Here is a 26400-nt window from a genome sequence, read left to right as displayed (position 1 = left end):
TTCTCCTTAGGAGCTAGTATCTTAAAGAGTAATCTTTACATAAAGTATAATTTTTACACAAACTTTAAAAAAACTAAACAAAAATTAAGAAAGCAGTATCATTTAACATGGTATTTAGCCCAGTCTGGTTATGCAAAAATCATCATTTTGCACGTCAAAATTTTTAGCAGATATCTAAAGCTTTTGAGACATAGGTGGGGATGACCAATAGATGAAAAAGTACTCGTATTTTTACATTGCGTTTTTTTTAAACAATCATTTATGGTCACAATTTGGTTTTGTTTTTTCCCTTATATTTTATATAAACAATATTTATATCATTTTTTTATATCAAGAATATCTTTATTTTCCCGTTTTTGGTATTGATAAATTTCCCGTAAATTGATAAATATTTTACGGAGATATTTGCAAAAAAGCAGTTTTTTTGCACTAATTTATAAATGTTATTAATTTTTTTATTAACAAAATAAAATGTTATTAATAGATTTGAACATCGAGGAATTACCGTCTTTTAAATTTGTGCAAAATTTCCCCCGATTGGTGAAATAGTTTAAAAGTTATTTAATTAATTTATCCCTGAGGCTAAATATTTAAACCATTGAACTTGCTCTACTAATGATGCTAGACACATTTAGCAAATTTTATAGGATTCTTTAAGACTTAAACTATCTCAGAAGTTAAATGCATATTGCGTTTTCATCGAAATTAGTTACAAAATAAACGTTTGAAAAAGGAGAATGTTTTTTACTTATAAACAATTGTAATAACTTCTATATTTTTTAAGCTACAGACTTTTACATACAACCATTGGATAGCTGGTAAAACAACTCACATTAAAAAAAACCTTCTATGACCAATAGAAACGAAGTTAGGGACTGTTTTTAAAAAAATCATATCTCCATTGTTTATAAACATGAAGAAGTAAAATTTGCACAAATTTTGAATGAAAATCTAAACTTTATATTGAAACTTATAGCTATAAAATTTATCCAATTGTTCGAAACTTACAGCCCTTCGAAACGAAGGTACTTTCGAAAAATCGACATAGGAAAGTGGAGGGAATAAATGTTTCAGCTCCGTTTTTTTTTTAGATCGGAACTTCAAATTTAAACACGTAGGAAAAATATACATTATCTCGGCTTCCATTGCAGCTAGAAGCCTCTTTTTTAATCTGGGGTAGCTTCTCGAAATATGAATAACTACATAGTTTTCACTAGCGGGGAAATGTGGGAAACCTCGGAAAAATTGAGTCCATTTGAAATTCACCCCCCCTGGAAATCTCGGAAAATTCCGGAAAATCAACATTGTTTATAACATACCCCTTTTAAACGTTTATTTTGTAAATAATTTCGATGAAAACGCAATATGCATTTAACTTCTGAGATAGTTTAAGTCTTAAAGAATCCTATGAAATTTGCTAAATGTGTCTAGCGTCAATAATATAGCAAGTTCTATAGTTTAAATATTTAGCTTCAGAGATAAATATATTAAATAACTTTTAATCTTTTGACCGATTGGGGGGAAATTTTGCACAAATTTAAAATACGGTAATTCCTCGATGTTCAAATGTATTAGTAACATTTTATTTTATTAATAAAAAAATTAATAAAATTTATAAACTAGGTAATGCAAAAAACTGTTTTTTGCAAATATCTCCGTAAATTACTTATCAATTTTTATTTAAAAATCGGGAAGATAAAGATATTCTTGATATAAAAAATGATATAAATATTGTTTATATAAAATATAAGGGAAAACACTTATAGACAAAAAATCAAATTGTGACCATAAATTATTGTTTAAAAAAAACGCAAGGTAAAAATACGAGTACTTTTTCATCTATTCGTCATCTAGTTACCCCCACCTATGTCTTAAAAGCTTCAGATATCTGCGAAAAAATTTTCGACCTTTTTTTTTGACCAGGCTGGGCTAATTGAATTAATTATATCAGGTTAAGACTATAAACAAATAAAAAATTGAATTTTGTTCATTTCTTTTTTTGATGCTGATGCTGAATATTTTCAACAAAATAAAGAAATAAAGTACTTATCTGGATGGTAGATTATTGTCTCAGTCAGAAAGAACAGGAATGCCTTTGTAGTCTCTGGATCTAAAGCTCTTAACAAGAGGTAACTAAAAGTATTATGCATCTCTATTAATATATGCATTCATTATTTCCAAAAATTATTAAAATTACAAAATTTTGTACATCCTAATTTCCACCAGAAGGAACATTAGTAAAAATAGACAAAGATGTTAAGTATATTTTTTTTTAATATTAAAGTATATTAAAAATTGTTAAACAAAAAAAAAAGAAAACCTTGTAAAAAAATAACAAAAGCTAACCTAGTGGACTGAGATAAAGACACATTGTACAAGTACACACAAAAGTCTAGTATCGAGTGACGATGTGAATTCTCTAAGTCGGCTTTCTGCCGAAAGAATTATGTCAGATTCATCTCGTAATAGCTACCATCCAATCGGATATATTATTAACTAAAACGTAGTTTGGAAAACGGTAATTTTTTTAGCGACTTAAATAAGATCTCAATTCGGACCAAACAAAACAAACATCTTAACTTTGTTTATTCCATTGCCTGAGAACTAAAGTGCTCCCATAAGCAGACTTATAATGTGCCATAGACAGATGTTTACAAAAATCATTCCTTCGAATAAATAATTGCAAGCCGTAGGAAATCTCAACTTTATATAGAATCGGACAAAAGTATTAACATAAAATTAATTCAAGTTCATACTCGAACTAAGACCTATAGAATTTTTCAAATCGTTACCCCAGGACCACGTTTACCTTGGATCTTTCCCTGAATGATCAGATGTAAAAGTTCATATTTTTCAGGATGTCTCATAATGTGACCGAAGTATTTCAGCTTGCGTTTCTTTATTATATTGACCAGTTGTGTTGTTTGGTTCAGGCGCCTAAGGAGCTCCTCATTTCTAACTCTGTCGATCCAGCTTATTCGTAGTACCTAGTCGACTATATAAGCATATCTCAAAGACTTCTAAGCGTTTAAGCATCGCCTCACTTAGGGTCCATGCTTCCACTCCATACAGTAGCACTGTATGGTGCTAAGGTCAATGCTAAGATCGTGGCTACAAAGTACGTTTCTCATTTTTACAAAAAAGGCTGGGGCTTGTTTTATACGGCTATAGTACTTACACCGGCGTAAAATTCCACACAAAAGTAATGAAAAAAGTCATGACGGAAAAATATGAACGGACATAGGACAAATAATTTCCATATAATTTCGTGGGAATTTTTAGGCTAATCATGAGAAGTTACATGAACTTGAATTTTATATTTTGAAAACGACTTCCGAAGTTGAAGTGGAAATCGAAACGTCAAAAATAAACTTAATTTAAACTTAAATGGTGGCTTATTCCCAACAAAAATAGTAATTGCATAAACTTGTATTGCATTTCTAACAAATTTTGTATCGCAATAACCTAAAACACTCCATTTTAGGCGCCAAAAATACAGACATTCGACAACTGATAGCTGTCACCTGAAAGAAAGTGTTCCAATCTCTACTTTGACAGACCGACATTTAACCATAATGTTCTAGTCTATAAAAAAAATCGATTATAACATACTGTAGGAAACTATGTTACCAAAGACCTTTTAAAACAGTGTAAATTGTAAGTGGGAATATAGTTTCCGCAGCCTGATTCAGAGTTTTAATAAACGTAAAATATAGAAATCAATGCCTAAACTATTGTTTGAGGATTTTATAATAAAACGTGTTGTTATCAGATCGAAAGCACGTGAAAGAATTCAATGGCAGCAATAAAAAATCTCTAATATATTTTGCTTGCCAAAATAAATAATAATAGAACTACTATTTTCAGATGAATTCTCGATAGAAGAACATACTCCTGATAATGTAAATAGAACAATAAAAATTGTGATGAATGTTTCCTGTGCTAAAGATATTTACTGTTAGAGTTCATGTTGAAAAAAAAATCATAAAGAACTCAATATTGCCAAAATAATCTAATTATTTGTTTATTTTTATAATTTTTATACAGTTACACACGCTTTTCTTGTTTAAATAAATAGCTGTAAAATAATGAAATTTAATCGGTCTTTTTAAATGGCAGCATCAAAGATAAAAATAAAATAAAAAACGTATTCTCTGACCGCTTCAAAAGTTGTTTCCAAACTTCAAATCGAACTGATCACCCTTTCTATTAGCGCCTACATACCTACTTGTTAACAATGGGTATCCATTTTCCAGACACCTACGATATCTCCTCAATTCAAACCCCTCCTTCTTGGACAATTCGACTTCCCTCTAACTAACACCAGCTTATTGCTCCTAAACAAATCAGAAACGCCAGCAAGGCAAATTAATCAAGAATTTCTAATTCTAATTCTAATTCTAAGCTGTTTCAAACTTTACACCGATGCCTCCAAAAACGAAGACGAAACTGGGGCAGCAATCTACTCATTAGATTATACAGAAGCTTACAAATTACCTTTATATACAACAACGTTCTCAGCTGAACTGTATGCGATACTAAAAGCACTAGTTCTGATAGTTAACAAAAATAAAAAGAGAAATACCATTATTACAGATTCTCTCAGCTCAATAATGGCATTAAACCAAGTCTACTGCAATCATCCACTACTCCTTCTCATTAAAAAGGAACTAAAACATGCAGAAAATATGAACATTAAAGTTAATTTTATATGGGTACCGTCACATACTGGAATCGAAGGAAACGAGGTTGTAGATAAAATAGCAAAAAATGCACCTACTAACCCAAACGCAGAAGAGAATACGAAAGTTTTTCACACCGATCTAAAAGCATCCTTTAAAGAAAGGATTAATTCAATATGGCAGGATACATGGAAGAACGCCCCAACCAAGCTGTACGAAGTTGATAAGAATCATAAAAAATTCCCAAAATTTAACAATAGAAGACAACAAGTAACCTTCACTCGCCTCCGGATTGGCCATACTCGGTTAACACACGACTACCTACTAAAACGTACTGATAAACCTGTGTGTGACATGTGGAAAAGTGTCTTAAGGCCGGTTTTCACGCTACGTCTTGTTGTACGTTTTGCTGGATAGGACAAATCCTATACAATAAAACGTGGCATGTAAACAGCAAAACGTACGTCTTGTCGAATCGAAATGAAATCCAAGGTCAGATCGTAGAAATGATGGGAGAAGCATAGTTTTGCGAGAACTGGTAGGATAAAACGTTACGTGAAAATACATGTTCAGACAAGTCGTCCGATCTTGACTTATTTGACGACTAGTTTCACTGCAGTTCGCTTCATTTTTCTTAAAAAAACCTAATAATGTCAGATTTGCGGCAATGCACCCACGATTTTCTCGGGGAATTTATTGAATTGTATAAAAGTTTTTAAGTAGTTCTGTTTTAAAACCAAGTAGATTGCATTACAGGTTTCAGGAATTATTTTGCTTAACGCTGGTTTGGATATTATGGTTGTGAACTCTAAGTCCTTGACGCTGCGTCCTGTTGTAAGATATCTGAGAGTGGCTGTAAGTCTTTCATGGGGTGTAATGGCGTTTCTTATGAGGTGTCTTATTTCAATATGTATGGTGTTACCAACTCTAGCAATTGACAATAGGCTGAGGTGTCCATTCGCAAATAATTGCGCCAGTCATCTGGTTCGCCTCTCAGTTCTTTTAGTAACGAGACGTGGGAATACTGGCTTCTTTTTAGAAGCCCACTCTCCTGACCATCTTGTCTTTTCCCTCCTCATCCCCTTTTTTCTCAGTCATAGTATCGTTATGGTTGAAAAAATTAAAGAAAGCAGCCGTGTTTCATCCATAATAAGAAAAATCACTAAACAAACTTCACACAACTCAAGACTCTGAATTAGAAATGAGGTAGAAAACGGAAGGAAAAACGTAGTGTGTATAGACTGGACAAAACGTACATTTTGTCGTACGTTTTATATGACCCACAAAACGTACAATAAGACGTAGTGTGAAAACGGGCCTTTAACGGTAAAACATTGTTTATTGCAGTGCCCCAAGTACGATGTGCAACGCAAAATGTATAACATACTATCAACATTAAACAGTGCTCTTGGAAAAGACAGTAATACTAAAAATATTTTCGCCTTTCTCAAAGACTGCAAGCTGAACTCGAAAATCTAATATTTTACTGTGTATAGATCTAGGTTTATTTCTATCTATGTATTGATATAGTTAATATTCTATTGTTAAGTTCTAACTCTGTATCACAATCCATACACGCTAATAACCCTGCGTGGTTGATGCGTCATATAAGTAAAAAAAAAGATAAAAATACCTGTAATAATTGTTAGAGTTGTTAGCTTATCACCATTAGAATAAGAAGAATAAGAACACCTGTTCCTTTCTCCTTAATTAGGTAATTATCATTACCAAACAGCTTAATCGAGAATATTTTCTAAAACAGCCCAGTTTGTTTTCTTGTCTATTCCAATTTCTGTAATAATAAATAACAAAAATTTGAAAGAATTTCTTTTTGTAATACTAAAATTGAAGAGTTTTTCATTAAATATGTTTTAGCTGTAAACTAAAAATAATAAAATAATTGTGCCTTACATGTTTAAAGAAATTTAATACCGAAACATTGCAAAACGATTATACGGTAAAAATATGTTTAAAGATAGCAAATCTATCGGCTTGAGAGAAGAGGTTGAACTCTTCTGAATTAAGCAAACAGAATCATCCCCCGGAAAGCTTAAAAACCTACCAACGAAAACAAAAATCTTACAAAGAACAAAAAGAAAGTATCCCTATTAACATAGTAAACAATAATGAACCTGTAAATACATTTATAACAATCAAAGAACTAAGAGAGATTCTTTACATTACAAGACACATCCCCTGGCCCCGATGACATGCCAGCTTCTTTTCTGGAACACCTACCTGACCAAGCTGTAGAAATATTATTAAGAAAACTAATAAGCCACCAAACGAAGCAGATTCTTATAGACCTGTATCTGCAACTTGTGTAATGTGTAAGCTTTTAGAAAAAATTATAAATAAACGTTTATTGTGCTTTCTGGAAGAAAATATCCAACTAACTGATGAACAATCTGGATTTCGTCTCTTAAAATCGACCACCGACAAATTATTAGATATAGAAACGAATTTTAAGAATGTCTTCTGTACCAAAGATAGATTGAAGACGAAACATTGTATATCATTTGCCTTTGTAACAACGGATGAAATTAAGAAATATAAACTAGAGAAGACTAAAATTATCTTAGCCCTGTATCTGGCACTGGCAAAGTGTTTCAAAATATATATGGTGTAAGTTTGGCACCACAAACAATAAGCAATAAAAATAAAACTCATAAAACTAAAAGAAAGTGACTTTTGAATTTGTAACTAAAAAGTTACATTGCCAGTTTGAGGTACAGTCTTTTATAGCTAAGGTGTGGGGTGAGATAGAAATTAGATTATGAAATATTTTATGTTTATTTAGAATAAAAAATTAACAATAAAACATGTAAAATGAGAGTATGTAAGATATATGGAATGCCGCCAAAAATATTAGAACTGAACCCTGAGTAACAAAAACGTTTATGCTTTATTGTGAAAAATATAAAAACAATTTTTACTTTTAGTCAAACATAGTCGTATGTCGCATTTACTGCATGCTATAACAGTAAATCCAGATGTACAATATCTACACCTAGTCTTAGTAATATGTTTGGGCCAATGAGCAACTGAATACTATGTAGTGGCTTTATCTGGTCTAATTTTATTTTTAGGCTGCAGGGAAGGTCTTCCTCTTTTACTTTCTTTTCCTATGCGTGAGACAGAACTTGCTAGCTGTAGTCTACATGCTTTCAAATGTATAGGTTTTTCTTTCAGAGCAGTGCAGTCATTTTTATAGAGAATCCATGTATTTATAACACATTATGTCCAATATATAAGTCAGAATAGGAAAATATCATCTCTTGGCTCTACTTGGACTTTTATACAATCCAAGTAAAGAGTTTGCCTTATCATCTCCTCTCATGTACTTGTTATATTGGGTAATTAGAGAGGGACAGGGTACGTTTACTTTTCTTTTTTCAGTTTTGCAGAATCTTTGTACATAAGGCATTGGTTGAATCCCACAAAAAGTACTTACTTAAAGTACACATTTATTTTTAGTCCATGTAATAACAATAATTCCCTTTTCGGTATCAGACTTATACATATAGGAATCCTCTGCCACGTTTAGACATTATCTTGTCGCTTTCCATTATTAATTGCTTGATTCTGTTTTGCCTACTTGTTCCCAAACTTAGTATCTCATTTTTTCCTTCATATAACTAAAAAGCTCCAGACGGGAAAACCAGTTGTCGCAAAAATGACTGAATTTGAAGGATCAGAAATGGTCTTGCTCAAACATAACAACGCTAGCACCTACCCCAAAAGAAGTTTCTTCTTCAGTACGCGCGTTTAGTTTGAGTATTGTACAACTCAGAAAATGTGAAAGCTCCTTGGTATGCAATAAAATCGGCAATGTAGCTAGACACGCCAGCTCGAACAAACATTTTGTATGTTCATTAGGAGACTTATTTTGAATATATCGCCTGGGTATATACCCTGAACGGTACCTTTATATGCAATCATAGTTTCGTCTATGGAATACTGATTTTCAAATTGATGTTTCTGGCAATTAAATCTGACTGCATCCAAAAGTGGTCTGATTTTGAAATACCGATCTTTCGTTTCGTCTGTAACTTGGCTGTTGTGATTGCAGTGTATAAATCTTCGGAGTTGAAATTATTTTAGTGGCATAATATTCACAATTTTACAAGACAAAATAGTCTTCTACTGCTGATAAATTTATTACTCCCATCAATAATAAAATGGATAAGAAATCTGTTATTTCACGGGGCGAAGTCTTGATGAACTTTCCTCGTACCTGTGTACTGTACAAATTAGGGTGGTACACGATATTTTCAATAACGTCAAGTGAAAACAACTTGATAAAGTACTCCAAAGTACTCCGATTTTAATAACGAAATTCCGACTTAAGATCAAATTTTGATAGTGTGAAAGGAAATATTTCTGAACTAAGAAGAAATAGACTTTCAAAAAATCTCCGGGAATTATAGGAGTTAAGATTAAAAATAAACACTTATCCCAGTGTTAGGTTGTATTGAAGTTGTGTTGAAAAAAAAAATAAAAGGAAGTAATTATAAATTTTTTTTTTATTATTGGTGGTCAACTGTACGATGGATAGAAATAAATGGACCAACTCAATTGCCATCTAGATCGCCTGATGTAATCAAACGTGCTTTTTACCATGTATTTTTTTAATATAAGATAAGACTTTCTAAAACTTTATTGATAACTTCTCTTTTAGTCTGTTCTATAGACGTAATACTGTTTAACTTACGTAGTTATTTCAGTTCTCCCAATTGATCTAAACTGAAAGTTTTAAAAGTATGAAGTATGAATACGATTAACGTAAAACTATGATTAGTCCTTAGCGGATACTGACAAATATTGTCTCTACCACTAATGATTAATTATAGAAATGAGTGAATCGATAAATTATTTTGTCCTTTGTAACTAGATCTCTCTCCCGAGAAGTTTATTCCCAGCTTTATGCTTTATTGATCATAAAATTGAATGCTTATGCAAAATATAATCTCACATTTTAGAGAATTTTATTTATCTCAAGGTCATTTGTTTCAAAACATGACCTTAACACGAAATCGACGTGTGAACGAATAAATTGCATAGACGTCTAAACATTGTGAAAGTTGGATTGTTAGATCCTAGACGATTTGGAAAAACGGTAATATATTTTTGAAATACACTTTACGAGATTTGTTTGATAACTAAGTGGAGTATTACACAGACGGCGCTAATTTTGAGGAATATTCGGGTTTATTGTTTATTCACTAGTCTGGTTTTAGTGTAAATTCACGTTAATGTCTTATGTGGTTTTGTAAACAATGAAAAAATAGAGCCGAAGACAACATTAAATTATTTTCATTTGAAACGCTTAACACCAACAGAAATTCAAATAATGTTGAATTTAACACTATTGAAATCAAAATTAATTTTTTAAATTTGTGACATTTATTAGTTTGGTAAGTACTATTTCTTTATACTACTACTACCTTTCCTTTTTTATTCAAAATTACATAATTATATCTACATTTACTTCATAAACATCAAGTTCACAAATTTATATTTGTTTTAGGTCAGAAATACGCTTATCATGGCAAGTTGTAATAAAAAATATAACTTGGAGGATCCTAAAGATGTTGAAGAACTACAAAGATTGATGTTTGACGACGACGAATGTGTTTCACATGACGATTTTGATGATGAAGAGGATACAGATGCAGAATATGAAGTCGAACTTCGTGACGGCGATTCAGATACCGAACAAGAAACTAGTGATAATGATGATTAAGATGAATCTAACGCAGATGATAACAACTTTTTTTTGGAAGAAAGAAAAATAAAGGAAATAAGCTCTTAGAAAATACAAAATGGAATAAAAATCCCCGATCACAAAGAGTTCGTTCAGAACAACATAATCTTATTCGCAAGTTACCAGGTGTAATAGGTGCTGCTAGAATGGCAAAAACTTCTTTAGAATGCTGGAGTTGGAATGCATTATGGATGACGAAATATTGCGTATAATTATACAACAGACCAACCAATATATTAAAAGTATTAAATCGCTCTTCAAATGCGATAGGTATGCTAAGTCTATAGACATTGTTAAACTGTAAGCATTTATGCGCTTATAGGTCTCTTACTTTCCTCAGCTCCCTGTTAGTCACGGCTGAGCTTCTCTCCATGAAGTTCCATCTCTTTATCCCATGGCGTTGCTTAAAGCGAGTCAACCAACCAAATGATGCATCAAAATCCCCTTCTCCAACACGTCAAAAAATGTTTTGAGTTTACAACAATTATTAGACTTGATATGGGTGTACCCATGTTACGAACTTGGGATATCCATTCTACCAACGCCGTCTCTAATTCTACTTCATGGCAGAAGAGCTTTCTGACATTGATAAAGAAGGCATTCTGAGAAGTGCGAATGAGAGAAGTGTGTCCTTTTGTTTTAAAATGTCTCGCACTGTCGACTCAACGATACCGTACTGAAGGCACATAAGTTTACGGGAAGCACCATTTTAAATTTTACTTAGGAATTCTAATTTTTGATTAATCGTTAACACAACGTTTTTTTTTTCTCGGACATGGTAACAAAACATTAAAAGTACTACCTCACAACAACGATCAACTGAACGAACTGAGAATTAATACAAGCAAGTTAACAGCCCCATTCACCCTTTGTTTCACCACACAACAAACAACTATATCGTCTATTATAACAAAGAAACGATTTGTTATCTTTTTATAACAAAGAAATAATGAAATAAGTCAAACGTCTTTGTTGGTTACTGTACACTGCAACAATAAACTATTTCTGCTTATAATAATAAATTACTACGTTTATTTTTTACTACAAACTACAATTTTCTTTAAAATCATATATTTTTATAATATATTTATAATAGTAATGATAATAAATATATCGGTCTAGTTCATAAAATAATAGGTTTTCATTAATATTAAAAAAAGAGTCGTGGATAATCCGCTCGCTGACTGATAAATGGGACGTGACTGTATATTAAAACCTTTTTAATATTGTTACAAAGCTCAGTCATTAAATTGGTAAAAAAAAATCATTTAGTTAGTAGTTTGACCGACTTAAAAGTTATTGCAGTGTAACCAACTCCTGAAATATACCCCTCAATAATTTTTTTGTCGTAAACCTTTGCGATATTTTAGTATTAAAGGTTTTATTACTTATACAATCGTGTTTAATTTTTTTTAATCCATCGATTAGCGGCAAATAGCGTTTTAACATTTCAAAGTTTAAAAATAAAGTAAATAAATTAGATTACAAAGCAGAAACAAAATTATATCGGAACGAATGTCAAGTGACATGTTATGTCATAATGACATATCATAATAAATGTATTCGCATTCGCCACAATTATATTATTGGGTTCACCTTGGGTCAAAATGGTTTATACCGTAGAAGAAAAAATTGACAGTTTCCATTTACGTTTTTGTAGTAATGATTGTTCCAAAGCCGTGACACATGAGTTTTCAATTTACAAAAATTTAAGCTATTTCTGTTTTTTTGTGATTCGTGAAAACAGTGGAGCCTAATTTTTTGTGAAGAATTGTTCTTTCCTTTTTCTTTTTTTTGTTATTGTGTGTATGTCTTTAGCATGTATCTCACCTCCGTAAACATTCCCGCCCATCATCTACAACGACTGAGCATCAGTTGCTTAGAGTTGATTGTATCCAGTGTCCTGGGTCTACTTCTTAGTAGTCAGTTCACTGTGTGTGAGACAATGTACGTATCAGAAATAATCCTAAACTTGCTACTATGTATGTTTAAGTTTTGTTTTATTTTTGTTATCCAGCTGTTTTTCTGATGTTCCTACCCACCACCGCCAAAGAAAGCAAAAATAGTTTGGTTAGCGGGAAAGGTTGTGACAGCTATGGACAATAATATATTCTCATGTATTTTATTGATAAAAGGGTAAACAATAAATTGCTATTATTATGTTCATTAGAGATATTATTATGTCCATAAGAGGTATTTATCTAATTTCGGGACAACCACTACATTAAATAGTTATTGCGAGGACATGGTCGACTTAACATAAAAAACTATATTTAAAGTACTAAAATATTTTTTGTAGAAAGAAGCCTGTGTCTTGTTTATTAGGCTACGTATGTATTGAATAATCCTAGGGTAGTTATTAGAAAATATCTAATTTTGTCATGACTGATTCTGAAACAATTACTAGAAGTTAGACAGAAAATTAATGAGGTAGCCCACAGGATATTACTCGATCTGATTGCAATAAAGCGGAGACTGTCGAAGTGATTTAATCTAGTATAATCACATTAACGATATGTTAGTTAAACAAATAATGTAAATTCTTTCTTTCTTTCCAGAGGTTCAATTAAGTTTCCCACATAGAGAAGTTCAAATTCAAAGAGGAAAAGATCCAAAGGATTTTTACACGTTAGAGGAGGAAATTGGAAGGTGAGTTTACATTCATTAATTGAAAATTAAAATAAAATAAAATTATTATTAACAAACATTCTTACACCTTCGTTACAGTTGATAATTCAAATCGTATTTTCCCGTTGTAGCTAATACTGCAATGCTTTCAATTAGTAATAAAACAAAACATAAAAACACAAAACTGTTTGTAATGTATTTAAGGAATAAAATTTTAGAGGACTTGTGGTCATAAATTTCTTAATTAAATTGCACAAACCAATTATACCGGCATTTCCTTACTCACAGCTTCATCAGTAAAGCTTTGAAGGTTATTATTTCATATTTTAAAAACATTGTAAGTTTATTCCAAAATATAGTATAGAAAGCTCTCATCATAGAATTAATAAACAGCCTAAAAATTATTTAATTCCGTACAAATATTAGATTTATTTCTTTTGATATATAAAATTTGTTTTCCAATATTCTATCTTCTGAGACTGTAGTTCTTGTTAAAACATTGTTAATCTTCAATAGTCTTAGTAAAATGTTGTTCAATGTTAGTGAAAAGAAGCGGGGCGGTCGAATATTTCGTGAAATTTCATTAAATAAAAAACTGAAAACACTTTATTTTTCAAAAATCTATTGAATGACACCAAACAAAACCCCCCACTCCACCATCTGGGGTAAGGTGGGAGACAATTTTAAAATCTTAATTAGAAATTCTTATTCTTCGAAAGGCTAGAGCAAATTTCAACAAAATGAGAAGAGTGCTATGAAGAGTTAGGTTGGAAAGGTGCCATGTTTTTCGACTCTATTTTATGGAATGGAATCTTGGACCTGGAATGCTACATCAATGAAAAAACTGGAATCATTTGAGCTGTGGGTGTATAGAAGAATTCTGAAAATATCGTGGACAGAACACGTCACAAACAAAGAGGTTCTGAGAAGGATGAATAAAGAAATAGAAATTTTAAATATAATTAAAACAAGAAAATTGGAATATCTCGGACATATTATACGTGGAGAGAAATACACCTTGCTCCAACTGATTATGCAGGAAAAGATCCAAGGAAAGAGAAGCATAGGGAAGCGTAGAATGTCATGGCTGCGCAACCTAACAGATTAGTACGGATGTACATCAAATGAACTTTTCAGAGCAGTCGTCTCAAAAGTCCGAATAGCTGTGATGATTGCCGACCTCCGCCGCGGAGATGGCACTTAAAGAAGAAGATTTTTTGAACTTTTATTCAAAACATTGTTTTAAATGGTTAATAGATGGCGCTATAATAGGAAAAAAAGGATTTATCCTGATACCATAGAAAAAACCAAACTAATCAAAACGACCCAAACCAGCTTTCTCCATATAGCAACTCTCCTGAAAATCAAAATAAACTCATCAATACGAAACTACAAAAATTCACAAAACAATTAAGTCTGGAGACATATCAATAGAAAATACTATATAGAAACATATTGATTTTAAAATATCAACTACATTTTGTACATTTCCTTCCGAAAATTCAGAAATTATATTGCCAAAAACAAACAAAGTTTACAACAAAAATCATTAAACACGATAAAAAGGAATTAACTAGCTTTAAACACCAACAATTCTTTGGGGAAGTACATAAAACACAATAAAAATAGGCATGATACAAACCGAAGTTCAGAAATATATAAGATAACTTGTGATGATGGTGATCTCGGAGCATGGCCGATTTCTGAGTCCTTCAGACACTTAGACCGGACTGAGATACTTAGCCCCTCTGAGCCTTGCATTAAATTCTAGGATCAGTACGAGCCTAGAGTCAGAGCCCATCCTACTGTACATGTTTTCTAATAACTTACTAGGCTTGAGGCCTCAAAGCTTTCGGAATGGTATCTCCTTAAGCTAACTCAGCTAAATGACCGCTGAATGAAGGTCCTGCTACCAATAGTAGGCCAGTACCAGATACCCAGAAAGGACATGAGAGAAGATCTTCTTTTCATCACATAAACGGCACCTTGTTTTATCTACCAGTCCAAGTAGCTGTAGGTACCGACTAAATCTACAGTGGCCACTGAGCAACCTGACTACCAAAGATTAAGTAGGAAGACTTGAACTGTGAGACTCTTAGAGGGCTTCTCTATATGGAGCCTGGCCTCTAGCACAAGAATCCAGAATTAACTGCGAGATAAGCTCCTTGAGATTAAGCTGGCTAGTACTGAAGAGCACTCCAATCACAGGTTCGAATCCCATAGACGAGCACTGTCTTGCAAAGACATCGACCCGCAGGTTCTTCTCTACATTTAAGTGTCCCGGTACCCATATCAAGTTGATTTTGTTTGTCAACGCAACGGCAGATGCATTTCAGAAATAACTTCGACAGGACTCTTTTGGATTTCAGAACTAACTTCGAGATAACTTTGGGTGCTTTTAGGACCTTAAGAGCTGACTGAATCAAAGTAAATAGACGTTCTGTCAAGTCAAGTCCTATCAACGATCTCTCTTAACTCTAATATCGCAAAGATATCCAGAAAAACTGTTGCATAATAACCGAGAGCCTGACTTCAGTCAAGTGCGATCCCACACCTGTATACTTTAGCGCCTGCCCGTTTGTCCATCCTAAATCCATCTGCAAACCAGGCTAGCCAACTCTGATGAAGAAGTGATAAGGAACTCAAAGTAAGAGACCATTTGTCCTGTACCACGGAAAGCATAGGACGGTATTTCGCGGCCCGCTTTCAAATGTCACAGTATCTCGACTATAAGATGTAGAAACAGTAGATCCTCAAAAGTTCTAAGGGCCCTGTGAGGGCGGTTTTTATGGCTACTGCGATACCAACGCACTTTCATTCCACTGGGGGTGAGTCAACTTGGCCTTGGTCTATCCAAATCTAATCCGCGGCCATCACACGACAGCGGCATAGGTCAATATAGTACCCACCATAAACAGACAAATCAAATCTGGGATTTTCAGCTGCAGACTCAGTTAGGATCTGCGCAGTTTGGCCTTGATACTACTTGACTTAAAATGACAGCTAAAGCTGCGCTCAACACCCATAAAGATACCTAGACCATATTGCTTCCGGTCGAGTACCCGCTCCGCCTTACGAAAAAGGGATGCAGAGATTTACCAACCTGGTAAGCGTATTGGCATAGGTGCACAAGATTTTACCTTAGCACTCTGTCACGTAAGAATCGGTACACTAGTCTCTCAAGGGCCTTCAGAAAGAAGAATAAGAGACCGATTCGCCGAACGTCAGAGTGAGGATAAGGTCAGTTTGATCCAGTCTTCCTAAAATGTGAAGAAATATATCCTATCACAAAAGAGGCCACAAATATCCTCACCAGTTTTGGAACAATGAGGTCTTGACCTTACTGTAACAGAGCCGGTATGACGCCTTTCTCTTCAGGAGGCTTGTAGGGGGCAAAACCTATATTAGGTCAGCACATCCTCGTATATGATACTAACTACTTTGCCATTCTAGAGTGATCCATAAGCTAGAATCTGTACTCAGTATAATCATCTCTGTACTGCGAGAAGTGAGTTTCCAGGATGTCCTTCTCGTCAGTGGAAGATAAAGTCCCAGTAGGAAGAAGTACGGGACCCATTCCCAAAGTTGTTTCTTTGAGGAAGAAATAGTGAAGCCTAGCTGTACGGGATACGCTGTCTCAGTAGACCCAAACTGGAGGGCCCACCAAGAACTGGCACACCAGCAGCCCTCTATGCCAGTGGGGACATGATCCAGAATAACTTTAAAAAATGAATTTTGCTCAAAACCAAAAAGTATTATAAAACAAAATTTATCAGAACTAAGAGGCATATTGCGTTTGTAGAGAGGACTACCAAGCTTATTAAAAAAGTGGTACAGTAGGCAGTACTGTAGACTAGCGCGAAGCTTCATATTACATTTTCTGTATTTTTTAAATTTAAATAATATATTTAAAATTAAAAAAAATAATTTTGTTATTTATTTTTTATTTTATTAGATTTTAATAAAATTGAAAAAGTTTACATGTTTAATAACGGTTACTCCTCGTCACTTAAATGGACTCTTAAAATTATTAACTATGACTAATATTTCGTAAAAAGCCATATTTAATATGTGCTAATTTAAAAACCTCTTCAAAAATATAAATACGAAAGTTCAACTTAAAATGTTTTACTAATAACTCTTTTCGTGACACGTTTATACAATTTTTGAACTGATAATTGTAAAAATCCGACATAATATTTATATCAAATAATTATAATAAAATAAAATGAGAAGTGTATACAATAAAAATTAAAGCCCGATATCATAATGACAACCTAAACTAAACTTTAAGTTATGTTCACTTTGGACTAAAGTATACTTTAATGTCACACCCAGTTTCATAGGACCTACAGCTCTTTTAATTATTAAAAGTAAACTTAGGTGTTTAAATTAGTAGGTTGGTAATTGTGCTTTTATCAATTTTACTTTATTTTTCACGAAATAACCTTATTTTTCTTGTATATTAATTTTTTTGTAAAATTGTTAATTGTTATTAGTTATGTCTGTATCACAAAGAAGAAGTTCTTTAAATTTCTAAAGGGGAACTTTCACTTATCGAGGAAGTATCCAATTATAAATCAATTAAGTATAGAAACCAAGAAAAAATATTAACGAAAACTGGAAGTTTTACATGAAGAGAATGATCGATAAGAGGACAAAGAAGAAAGAGAAAGGTTAATCATAAAAGATATTAAGGATCAACAAAGCTCAAGAAAGTTTTTAATAAATATACTGTACAAAAAGTGTACCTTTTAATATCATTTATATTAAATAAGTAAATTTTAGCTATACACGAATTTTAAAAACACAGTACAGAAATTTTTGAACTAATATACAGGGTGTTTCAAAAAGGTATGTCATAAATTAAATCACGTATTCCGGGGACAAAAATAAATTGATTGAATCCAACTTACCTTAGTACAAAAGTGTACACAAAAAAAGTTACAGCCCTTTGAAGTTACAAAATAAAAATTGTTTTTTTGCATTATCTCCTAAACTACTTGACATTTTGTAATAAAAATGGACACGTTACTTTCTTGTTTTTTTATACAAAAGAAACAACAAAATCTAAGGGCACAGAAAAAAAATTTAAGGGGGGTGTGCAGCCCTAAATCCCCACAAACTTTTGAGTACGTTCAAATCAAATGAATTTTGTGGCATCATTAGTTTAACACATTATTTTTAAAACTTTTTTGCCTGTTACCACTTTTTCGAAAAACTAGTTTTTTCCTAGTTGGCCATAAAATTACAATTAGTTTCGACGGATACAATAATTACAAACAGTTCCATCAATAATAGTCAATAATTTGAAGCTATCATTTATTATGTGAATAAGATTAATATTAAAAATTGTCTAAACATGTCTAATACATAATTCACAATAATGTTCCCTCAATTTCACCTTGAAATTGAAGGAAATTATCTTTTTTTTTCCTTTTTATGGTTGTAATTAAATGGTTTTCTTGTTGATCTAGATTATGATCTACAGGAAACAAGACTCCATTTTTTATGGCGATGTTATGAAATACTGCTGTTGTCACTATTACCTTTATAGTCACTTTCAAATTTAATCTCATTCGATTTTTAAAAATTGGGAATCATCGTTTCTATGTCCTGTGTTGCCTTTCGTACATTCCAACATTCCAAGTTCGTATGGGAGATTCATTATAAAGATTCTCTGCTTCTGTTCTAGCATCTTGTCCAGCTGTGTTATCAAATATGATTTCAAACTGTGACCACATTGATCAACTATAAAAAATAGTACAAAACTAACAAAGTCTCCAGCTTCAAATCTTGGTATGCCACTATTACTAAATAATGTTTGATCACGTGCAGAACCCAGCCATTTTGCAACAATAGTTCTAATTTTTAAACTAAGCACTGATTTTTTGGGACATTTAATGCAAAAAATTGTTTTTCTGAACGATATATTTCTGCATTTTCACCTCCATAAAAATCAATTCGTATTAAAGTACACATAACTGCAGCTATGTATCTTAGGGTGCGTTCATTACGGAGACCATCGCGTGGTATCCTCGCCTAGAACATAGCACTGATAGTCCAGTAAAATAAGCATTTTTTCATGACACTCGTCCGGCCAGGCAAACGACAATTGTTTTGAGTAGTATGGACCTCTCTTACAAAAAGCTATATGTTTCCTGTAGTCGATTTTTTTAGACTTAATTAGTTATTAACAAATTAAGGTCAAAAAACGGAAAATTTTTGCTTTTTTCGTGTATTAGCAAAACATTAAGCATTTTAAAAAAATTTTAGAAGAGAAGAAACTGATAGATTACATAAAAACTTTCAAAATAACGTTTTCTAAATGTTTCTATCTTTATTTGTTGCTAAAGAAGTTCCAAAATAAGTCAAAAATTTTGGTTTTTTATAAATGTTAATAACTTTTTTGAAAATAAACATAACATTTATATTGGATAGAATGCTGTGTTTTATAGTACTTAAAATACGGTCAAATTTTCAAAGTGATCGGTCAAATATTTTAAAAGTTATTTTATTTGTTTATCCCAAATTAATTTTTTTGCAACAATATAAGTCAGAAAATTATATAGTTTTAGTAATGTTAAGGGTAGTTTCTGAAAGAAGAAGACTTGTTCTAATATTTACATTAAAAAAATTAAGAAAATTAATTTTAAATATTGAAAAATAATTTTCCAAAAACTTGTCGTTTTTTTGCTTATAAACAATTAGAATAACTTTTTAACCATTGCCTGTTAAAATATTATTTTTTATATTTAAAAAGCCTGAATTTTTTCACAAATTAAAAAAAAAAAACAATTATACTAAAATAATTTGGGACAAAGTTAGCACATTTTTTTATTTAATTTATAGCAGCGTTGTTTATATCTTCTTATATATATGATATATTCTTCAGTATAGTTTTGAAATATTGTAAACATTTCATTTAATTAGCGAAACAAAATGGTTCAACAAAATGGAATGGTCCATTTACTCGACACTAGGGGAGTCCCTTACAACGTATAAATTTCATTTTGTGAATAACATGATTTTTTAATGTATATTTGAATACTTACAGTAATTGTAATAAAAAAATTAGATGTATTAGATTAGATTTACTTACAATATTGTAAAAAATAGATTGATAAATTTACATACATAGGATAAAAAAATATATAAGTAAAATTTGTGGGAAAAGAAATTATTAAACTTTATTTCTTTCATATCAAATTATTAATAAATTATTTACAATTTTATTAAAGAAGTATACATTAATCAGAAATATTTCTATTTAAAATTTAAACTTACCTTAATTATTATTAAAAACATTTAAACAAATTAGGTGGTTTAGTTGACAATTTATTTATTGAATTAATGCATATTCGTAATGTACGCAAAAAGTACATACAAGTTCAAAAAGAAACGTTGAAATACATAAAAAAAGGACCAGCGATACAGTTATCAGCTCCTTCCCCCTCCCTTCAGCTCCCGCGGGTTTCAAAGTCGGCTAATTTTAAACAACAGATTTTGAAGCTTTGTGGACTATTCCATTAAAAAACGATATTTTTAGAAGCTAATACATTAAAACAATAAAGTATATTTTTTTAAATAGGGCTAATTAGATTTCTTAATTGTTATAAACAAAGCTGCTATGAATTAAATAAAAAAAGAGGCTAACTTTGTCCCAAATTATTTTAGGATAATTTTTTTTTACTTATGAATTTGTAAAAAAATTCATGCTTTTTAAATATAAAAAAATAATGTTCTTACAGGAAATGGTTTAAAAGTTATTCGAATTGTTTATAAGCAAAAAATCAACATGTTTTTGCAAAATTATTTTGCAATATTTAAAATTAATTTTCTTAATTTTTTTTAATGTAAATAATAGAACAAGTCTTTTTCTTCCAGAAACTACCCTTACAATTACTAAAAATATAATTTTCTGACTTATATTGTTGCAAAAAAAATTAATTTGGGATAAACAAATAAAATAACTTTTAAACTATTTTACCCCTCACTTTGAAATTTTGATTATATTTTAAGCACTATAAGACACAGTATTCCATAAAATATAAACGTTATAAGTTTATTTTCAAAAAAGTTATTAACATTTATAAAAAACCAAAATTTTTTAATTATTTTGCAACTTTCTAAGCAACAAATAAGGATATAAACATTTAGAAAACGCCATTTTGAAAGTTATAAGTATATGACTATAAGTTTCTTTTCTTCTAAAATTTGTTTAAAATGCTTCACTTTTTGCTGATAGACGAAAAAAGCAAAAATGTTTCGTTTTTTGACCTTAATTTGTTAATAACTAATTAAGTCCAAAAAATCGACTGCAGGAAACATTAAATTACAGGTTTTTGTTACAGAGGACCATACTACTCAAAACAATTATCGTTTGCCTGCCGGACGAGTGTCAAAAACAGGGTACTTTTTTTGCTTATTTCCCTGGCCTATGACAGTGAAGTGAACGCTCGAATTTAAAATAAAATGCATTTATTTGGTAGCAGCGAGCCTCGGTGCTCGGCATCTCGTAGTGTCGATTGTAGAGTACTACCATAGAAAAAGTTGGGTTGTTCTCTGGTACTACGGACGAGAATCGAAAAAGTACTAAGCTGGAATTCTATGATCCAACCAGAGAACAACCCAACACTGCTCTCTGTTATTCTAGGATCCAACTCCATGGTGCGATGCCTAGTCTACGCTGGGCGCTGCGCGTTGACGGTGAACGCTGGAATTTTTAAAGTAATGCATTTATTTTACGTGGCTATCCATCCTATGGTCCGACCGAGGGTCAGCGCCTCGTTATGAAAGCACACTTAGGGTGCGTTCATAACGGAGACCATCGCACCGTCTCCTCGCCTAGAGCTTAGCACTGACGGCGAACGCTCGCATTTAAAGTAATGCATTTATTTTACCGAAAATCGATTAAATGATACTATCCCATGGCCCGAGCGAGGGTCGTCGCCTCGTTATGAACGCACGCTTAGAAATCATAGAATGGCATAAAACTCTTCTTCAATTCGGACCATTTCATTATTTGTTTGATATATTTTCAATTCTTGAAGCTGTTACCCTCGATATACCCATATAGTCAGCTAATGATATTTGCATTTTTCCAGAAGCAAAAAATATTAATGTTAAAAATAACTGTTGGACTGGTGTAACAGCTTTTCCCCTAAAAATATGTGCTGGTTGCTGTATTTTCTCTATATATATTTCAACATTAATGTTGGTTGGTTTGACTTTTTAATGTTTTTTTGTGCACCAATATTAATTGATGACACATTTTATTATATCTTACTGATATTACTTATCTCTTTGTTATGAATAGACTTCGGCAAATATGCATATTGCATATTTTGCATATTGTGCATATTTTATGCAAATATTTCATATTTTGGCATATTTGTATAAAAGTTTGCATAAAGTGCATAAAAGTTCAGATTTTTATACTGTATTTGAAAATTTTTAAACATACCAATTTATTTCAATTCTTGTATAAAATTTTGTAGTTATTTTAATCAAGAAATGATCTAAGTACGTAATCTCTACAGGTACAAAACATTTACAATTTCAAAGAAGATCAATTTAAGTAGCCCTCAACATTCTTAGAAAGTCTCGGTCACTGAGGCATTCAGTTATTGGATAATCGCTAAGGGTTCGCTCATTTGCATTTTATGATCTAATCCCCAAATCTATCTACAATTTATTGTATCTTAACAGCAGGTAAACGGCTAATAGTTTTGTTCCTAATTTAGGGATTTTCCAAAATCTCCCAGTTTATTGAATTAGGTACCTAAACATTTCTAATTTGATGCTCAGATTTGTAAATCATTTTTGTTTTGATATTCAAAGCGTAAACACTCGTTGTGCGTAACAAAAAGGAAGATTGTGATTTTATAATGCCTAAAACAACCAGTGCTTCAACTTGGATTAAACCTTATAAAGAGCTGTCTATGGATATGGGAAAAATCTACTGTTCAGTCTGTGGCAAAATTGTAAGTATCTAATATTTTCTATTAAATATCTAATATTTCATACATACAGGGTGTTTCCAAATGACACTTACAACGTTTGACTGTAGATACTTCTCGAAAAATTGAACAAAACGATATAGTTAATGAGGGGTCAAACTTATTTACTTTTCGAGATACAGGGTGTTAAAATTAAAAAAAATTAAATTCTTTTAGTTAATAACAACAATAACTTTAAAACCAATAAACGTATTTACTTGAAATTTAGTACTCGTAGGTTGTTTTTAAATGAAAAATAGCTTCCTTTAGTGAGAAAAAATTGTCCATGGTACAATACAATGGTGTGTATTTAGAAAAAATTTTCACTTTTACTTTTTTTTATGAAGTCAGCTATTCTAAAACACAATTATTTTTATTGTAACTGAATTAACAAAAAAAAAAAACTTGTTGAATTTTAAAATAAGTTATATGATGTACTAATGGTTAGTAACAAAAACTAATTTGTGGATTAATACTGCATTTAAAACAGTTAGCGAGTGTTTTTTTTTTCCAAGCCAGTTATTTATTAACCAAAAACACCTTGTATATTTTTATATTTTAAAGGTTGGGTTAAAATAAAGGTTTTTATTTTTATTTATAGATAGCATGTGAAAAGAAATTTCAGATAGACCAACATGTGAGAACTGCTTCACACATTGCAAAAAAAGGAAAAATAGGAGGAAAACATCAAACTTCAATGGCTAAATGTTTCCAATCTACTTCAAAAAAATTAGATGAGCAAGAAACTTTTAATGAAGACTTGTGTCGCGCATTAGTGTCTGCAAACATACCGCTTTCAAAATTAGCAAATGTAAATTTTAGTTCGTTTCTAAAAAAATATTGCAAACTTAATGTTCCAAGTGATCGGTCTCTAAGAAGAAATAATGTGAACGGGCTATACTCGTCGGTGTTAATTAATATTAAGGAAGAAATTGCAGATAATTATTTTTACATATCTGTAGACGAAACCACTGATTCCTCAGGAAAGTATATTGCTCATTTATTGATTGGTGTTCTTAAAGAAGATACCTTACCAAAATCTCATCTTATTTCATGCCAGCAACTTGAGAAAACAAATGCTTTAACAATTTCGCGTTTTATACAAGAAACATTAGCAACTTTTTTTCTTTCGATAACTATTCCTTCTAATAAATTACTGCTTATTTTATCGGATGCTGCTCCTTATATGGTGAAAGCAGGACAAAATTTAAAAATATTTTTCCCAGATTTAATACATGTTACTTGTGTAGCGCATGGATTAAACAGAGTTGCAGAGGAAATACGAAAAAAGTTTCCTCTTGTAAATACCATGATATCCAGTGTCAAAAAAGTATTTCTTAAATCTCCTATAAGAATTCAACTTTATAAAGAAATGCTACCTAACATTCCTCTTCCACCACAACCTATTTTAACGCGATGGGGAACATGGTTAGAAGCAGCTAATTTTGATGCAGATCATTTTGTTAAAATAAAGAACATAATTGATACGTTAACAGATGAAAGTTCCCAATCTCTTTTGGATTCTAAACAAACTTTTCAGAGTAACTTGCTTCAACAAGAACTTTCATTTATAAAATCAAATTTTAGTTTTGTTCAAAAAACAATTACTCAGTTAGAATCACCAAAACTGTCATTGTTCGAAAGTACAGCATTAATAAAAGAATTTGCGTCATGTTGTCGGAACGTTAGAGGTAATATTGGAAAAGATATTTTAAAAAAATTTGAAGCTACTATGGAAAAAAATAAAGGTTACCATATTCTTTCTGAAGTAGTCAGTGTTCTAGCTGGAAATATTTCGGAAACAATTAATTTAGAACCAAATGTTTTGGTTAGTTTGAAAAATGCTCCCGTTACATCAGTTGATGTTGAACGAAGTTTTTCCATATATAAATATATGTACTCAGACAGAAGCCACAAGTTTTTGTTAGAAAATTTTGAACACCACTTGGTCATTTATTGTTACCATAATTCTAAATAAGTTTATTCATACTTAAAAATGATGTAGTTACTTAAAATAAATGTAAATCTTAATGAATAGTAGGAAATATTTAGTTATGTACACTTTTTTTTTAAATAAAATTGTTACTATTTTACGATTTTTTTATTTATTTGTATGCATATTTTGTAAAATATTTGCATATTTTCGGGTAAACACGTGCATATTTATGCGCATATTTTCTACATTTTTATTTGCATATTTGCCGAAGTCTAGTTATGAACTTTTATTAAAGGTTCGATCTGTTCAAATAAAGACAGAATTGTATCTTTTGTCAAAGGAAAGTTTTCAAAGAAATATAATTCATCATTTTATTCTCATTCTCTCATTATCATTCAGTCATTCTTTCACTGTAAACTTTTGAGTGGCGTACATATATAAATTTATTTTTGGATTAATTCGATTTTGAAATTTACGCTTAAAGTGGACTTTTAATTTAATATTGTTATTAATTGACGACATGGCATGACATTTATGATTTTTAAAATTTATGATGAATTTTGACGTTCGAGAATCGTTAAGACGGCTTTACATTTACGAGTACTAGGATTCCAGATACGACTAGAACTGCGAACGTTTACATTGAATACGACTGATTCAAGTAGTGTGAACGTTTACATTGAATACGACTGATTCAAGTAGTTCACACAATTTAAAAATGGCAAGAAAGAAACTAGCTGCTGTCGCGTTAGTGATATTAAACATTTTAAAGGAGAAAAATAAACATAAAAAATTAAGAAAAAGGGAAGCATTTGGGTGAAGCAACATTTACAAGAGCGTCACATATTTGGCATCAAAGTAGTTTTGCTCACCATATTATGGTGACTCAAAATGGGATGAATTTTAAAAATTTTATTCGAATGGAATATTATTAATCTTTTTTTTTACGTGCATTATACTTTTTTTTTTTTAATCCCCATACTCCTTGAGTTTAACATTTTACAAACATTCGAATGATCCGTAAAGGTCAATAAACTGCTCCATCTGTTGTCCAGAACATCTGAGTTCCACTATTTTCTATTTGTAATTTACACGTGCTCTCATATTAGTCGTATTGCTACTCGGTTTTCATTCAACTTCAATCCGTACTTGTATCCAACTGGCAAAAGGTTCCGAGAAGGCGTTTATACTTCCGAGATGCACTCTGAGTAGAGTAACTCGGATCCGAGGACTCGTAAATGTAAAGCTGGCTTTACGAATCGAATTTTAGCATCGATCTTTTATTTTTCTGTTTATTTTACTATCTTTTATTGATAGTATAAAGATATACAGATATACTTTTAATTTTTAACCTTTTATTTATTGTCTTATTTTGTTAGTTATTTT

General features: G+C 31.4%; 1 protein-coding gene across 4 annotated transcripts in view; it reads left to right on the top strand.

Moving 5' to 3' along the window:
- The window catches only part of LOC140450663 (myosin light chain kinase, smooth muscle-like), a 209717-nt gene that overhangs the window by 82331 nt on the left and 100986 nt on the right, over positions 1–26400 (top strand). For all 4 annotated transcript variants that reach the window (XM_072544343.1, XM_072544329.1, XM_072544334.1 and 1 more), the window contains exon 3: positions 13008–13098. In XM_072544343.1, the coding sequence (XP_072400444.1) occupies positions 13008–13098 (91 nt within the window). The remainder of the gene's footprint in view (positions 1–13007; positions 13099–26400) is intronic.

The sequence above is a fragment of the Diabrotica undecimpunctata genome, chromosome 1, assembly GCF_040954645.1.
Source record: "Diabrotica undecimpunctata isolate CICGRU chromosome 1, icDiaUnde3, whole genome shotgun sequence".
Lineage (NCBI taxonomy): Eukaryota > Metazoa > Arthropoda > Insecta > Coleoptera > Chrysomelidae > Diabrotica > Diabrotica undecimpunctata.
The sequence above is the reverse complement of the archived record's forward strand: the minus strand, read 5'-3'. Positions and strand labels throughout refer to the sequence as shown.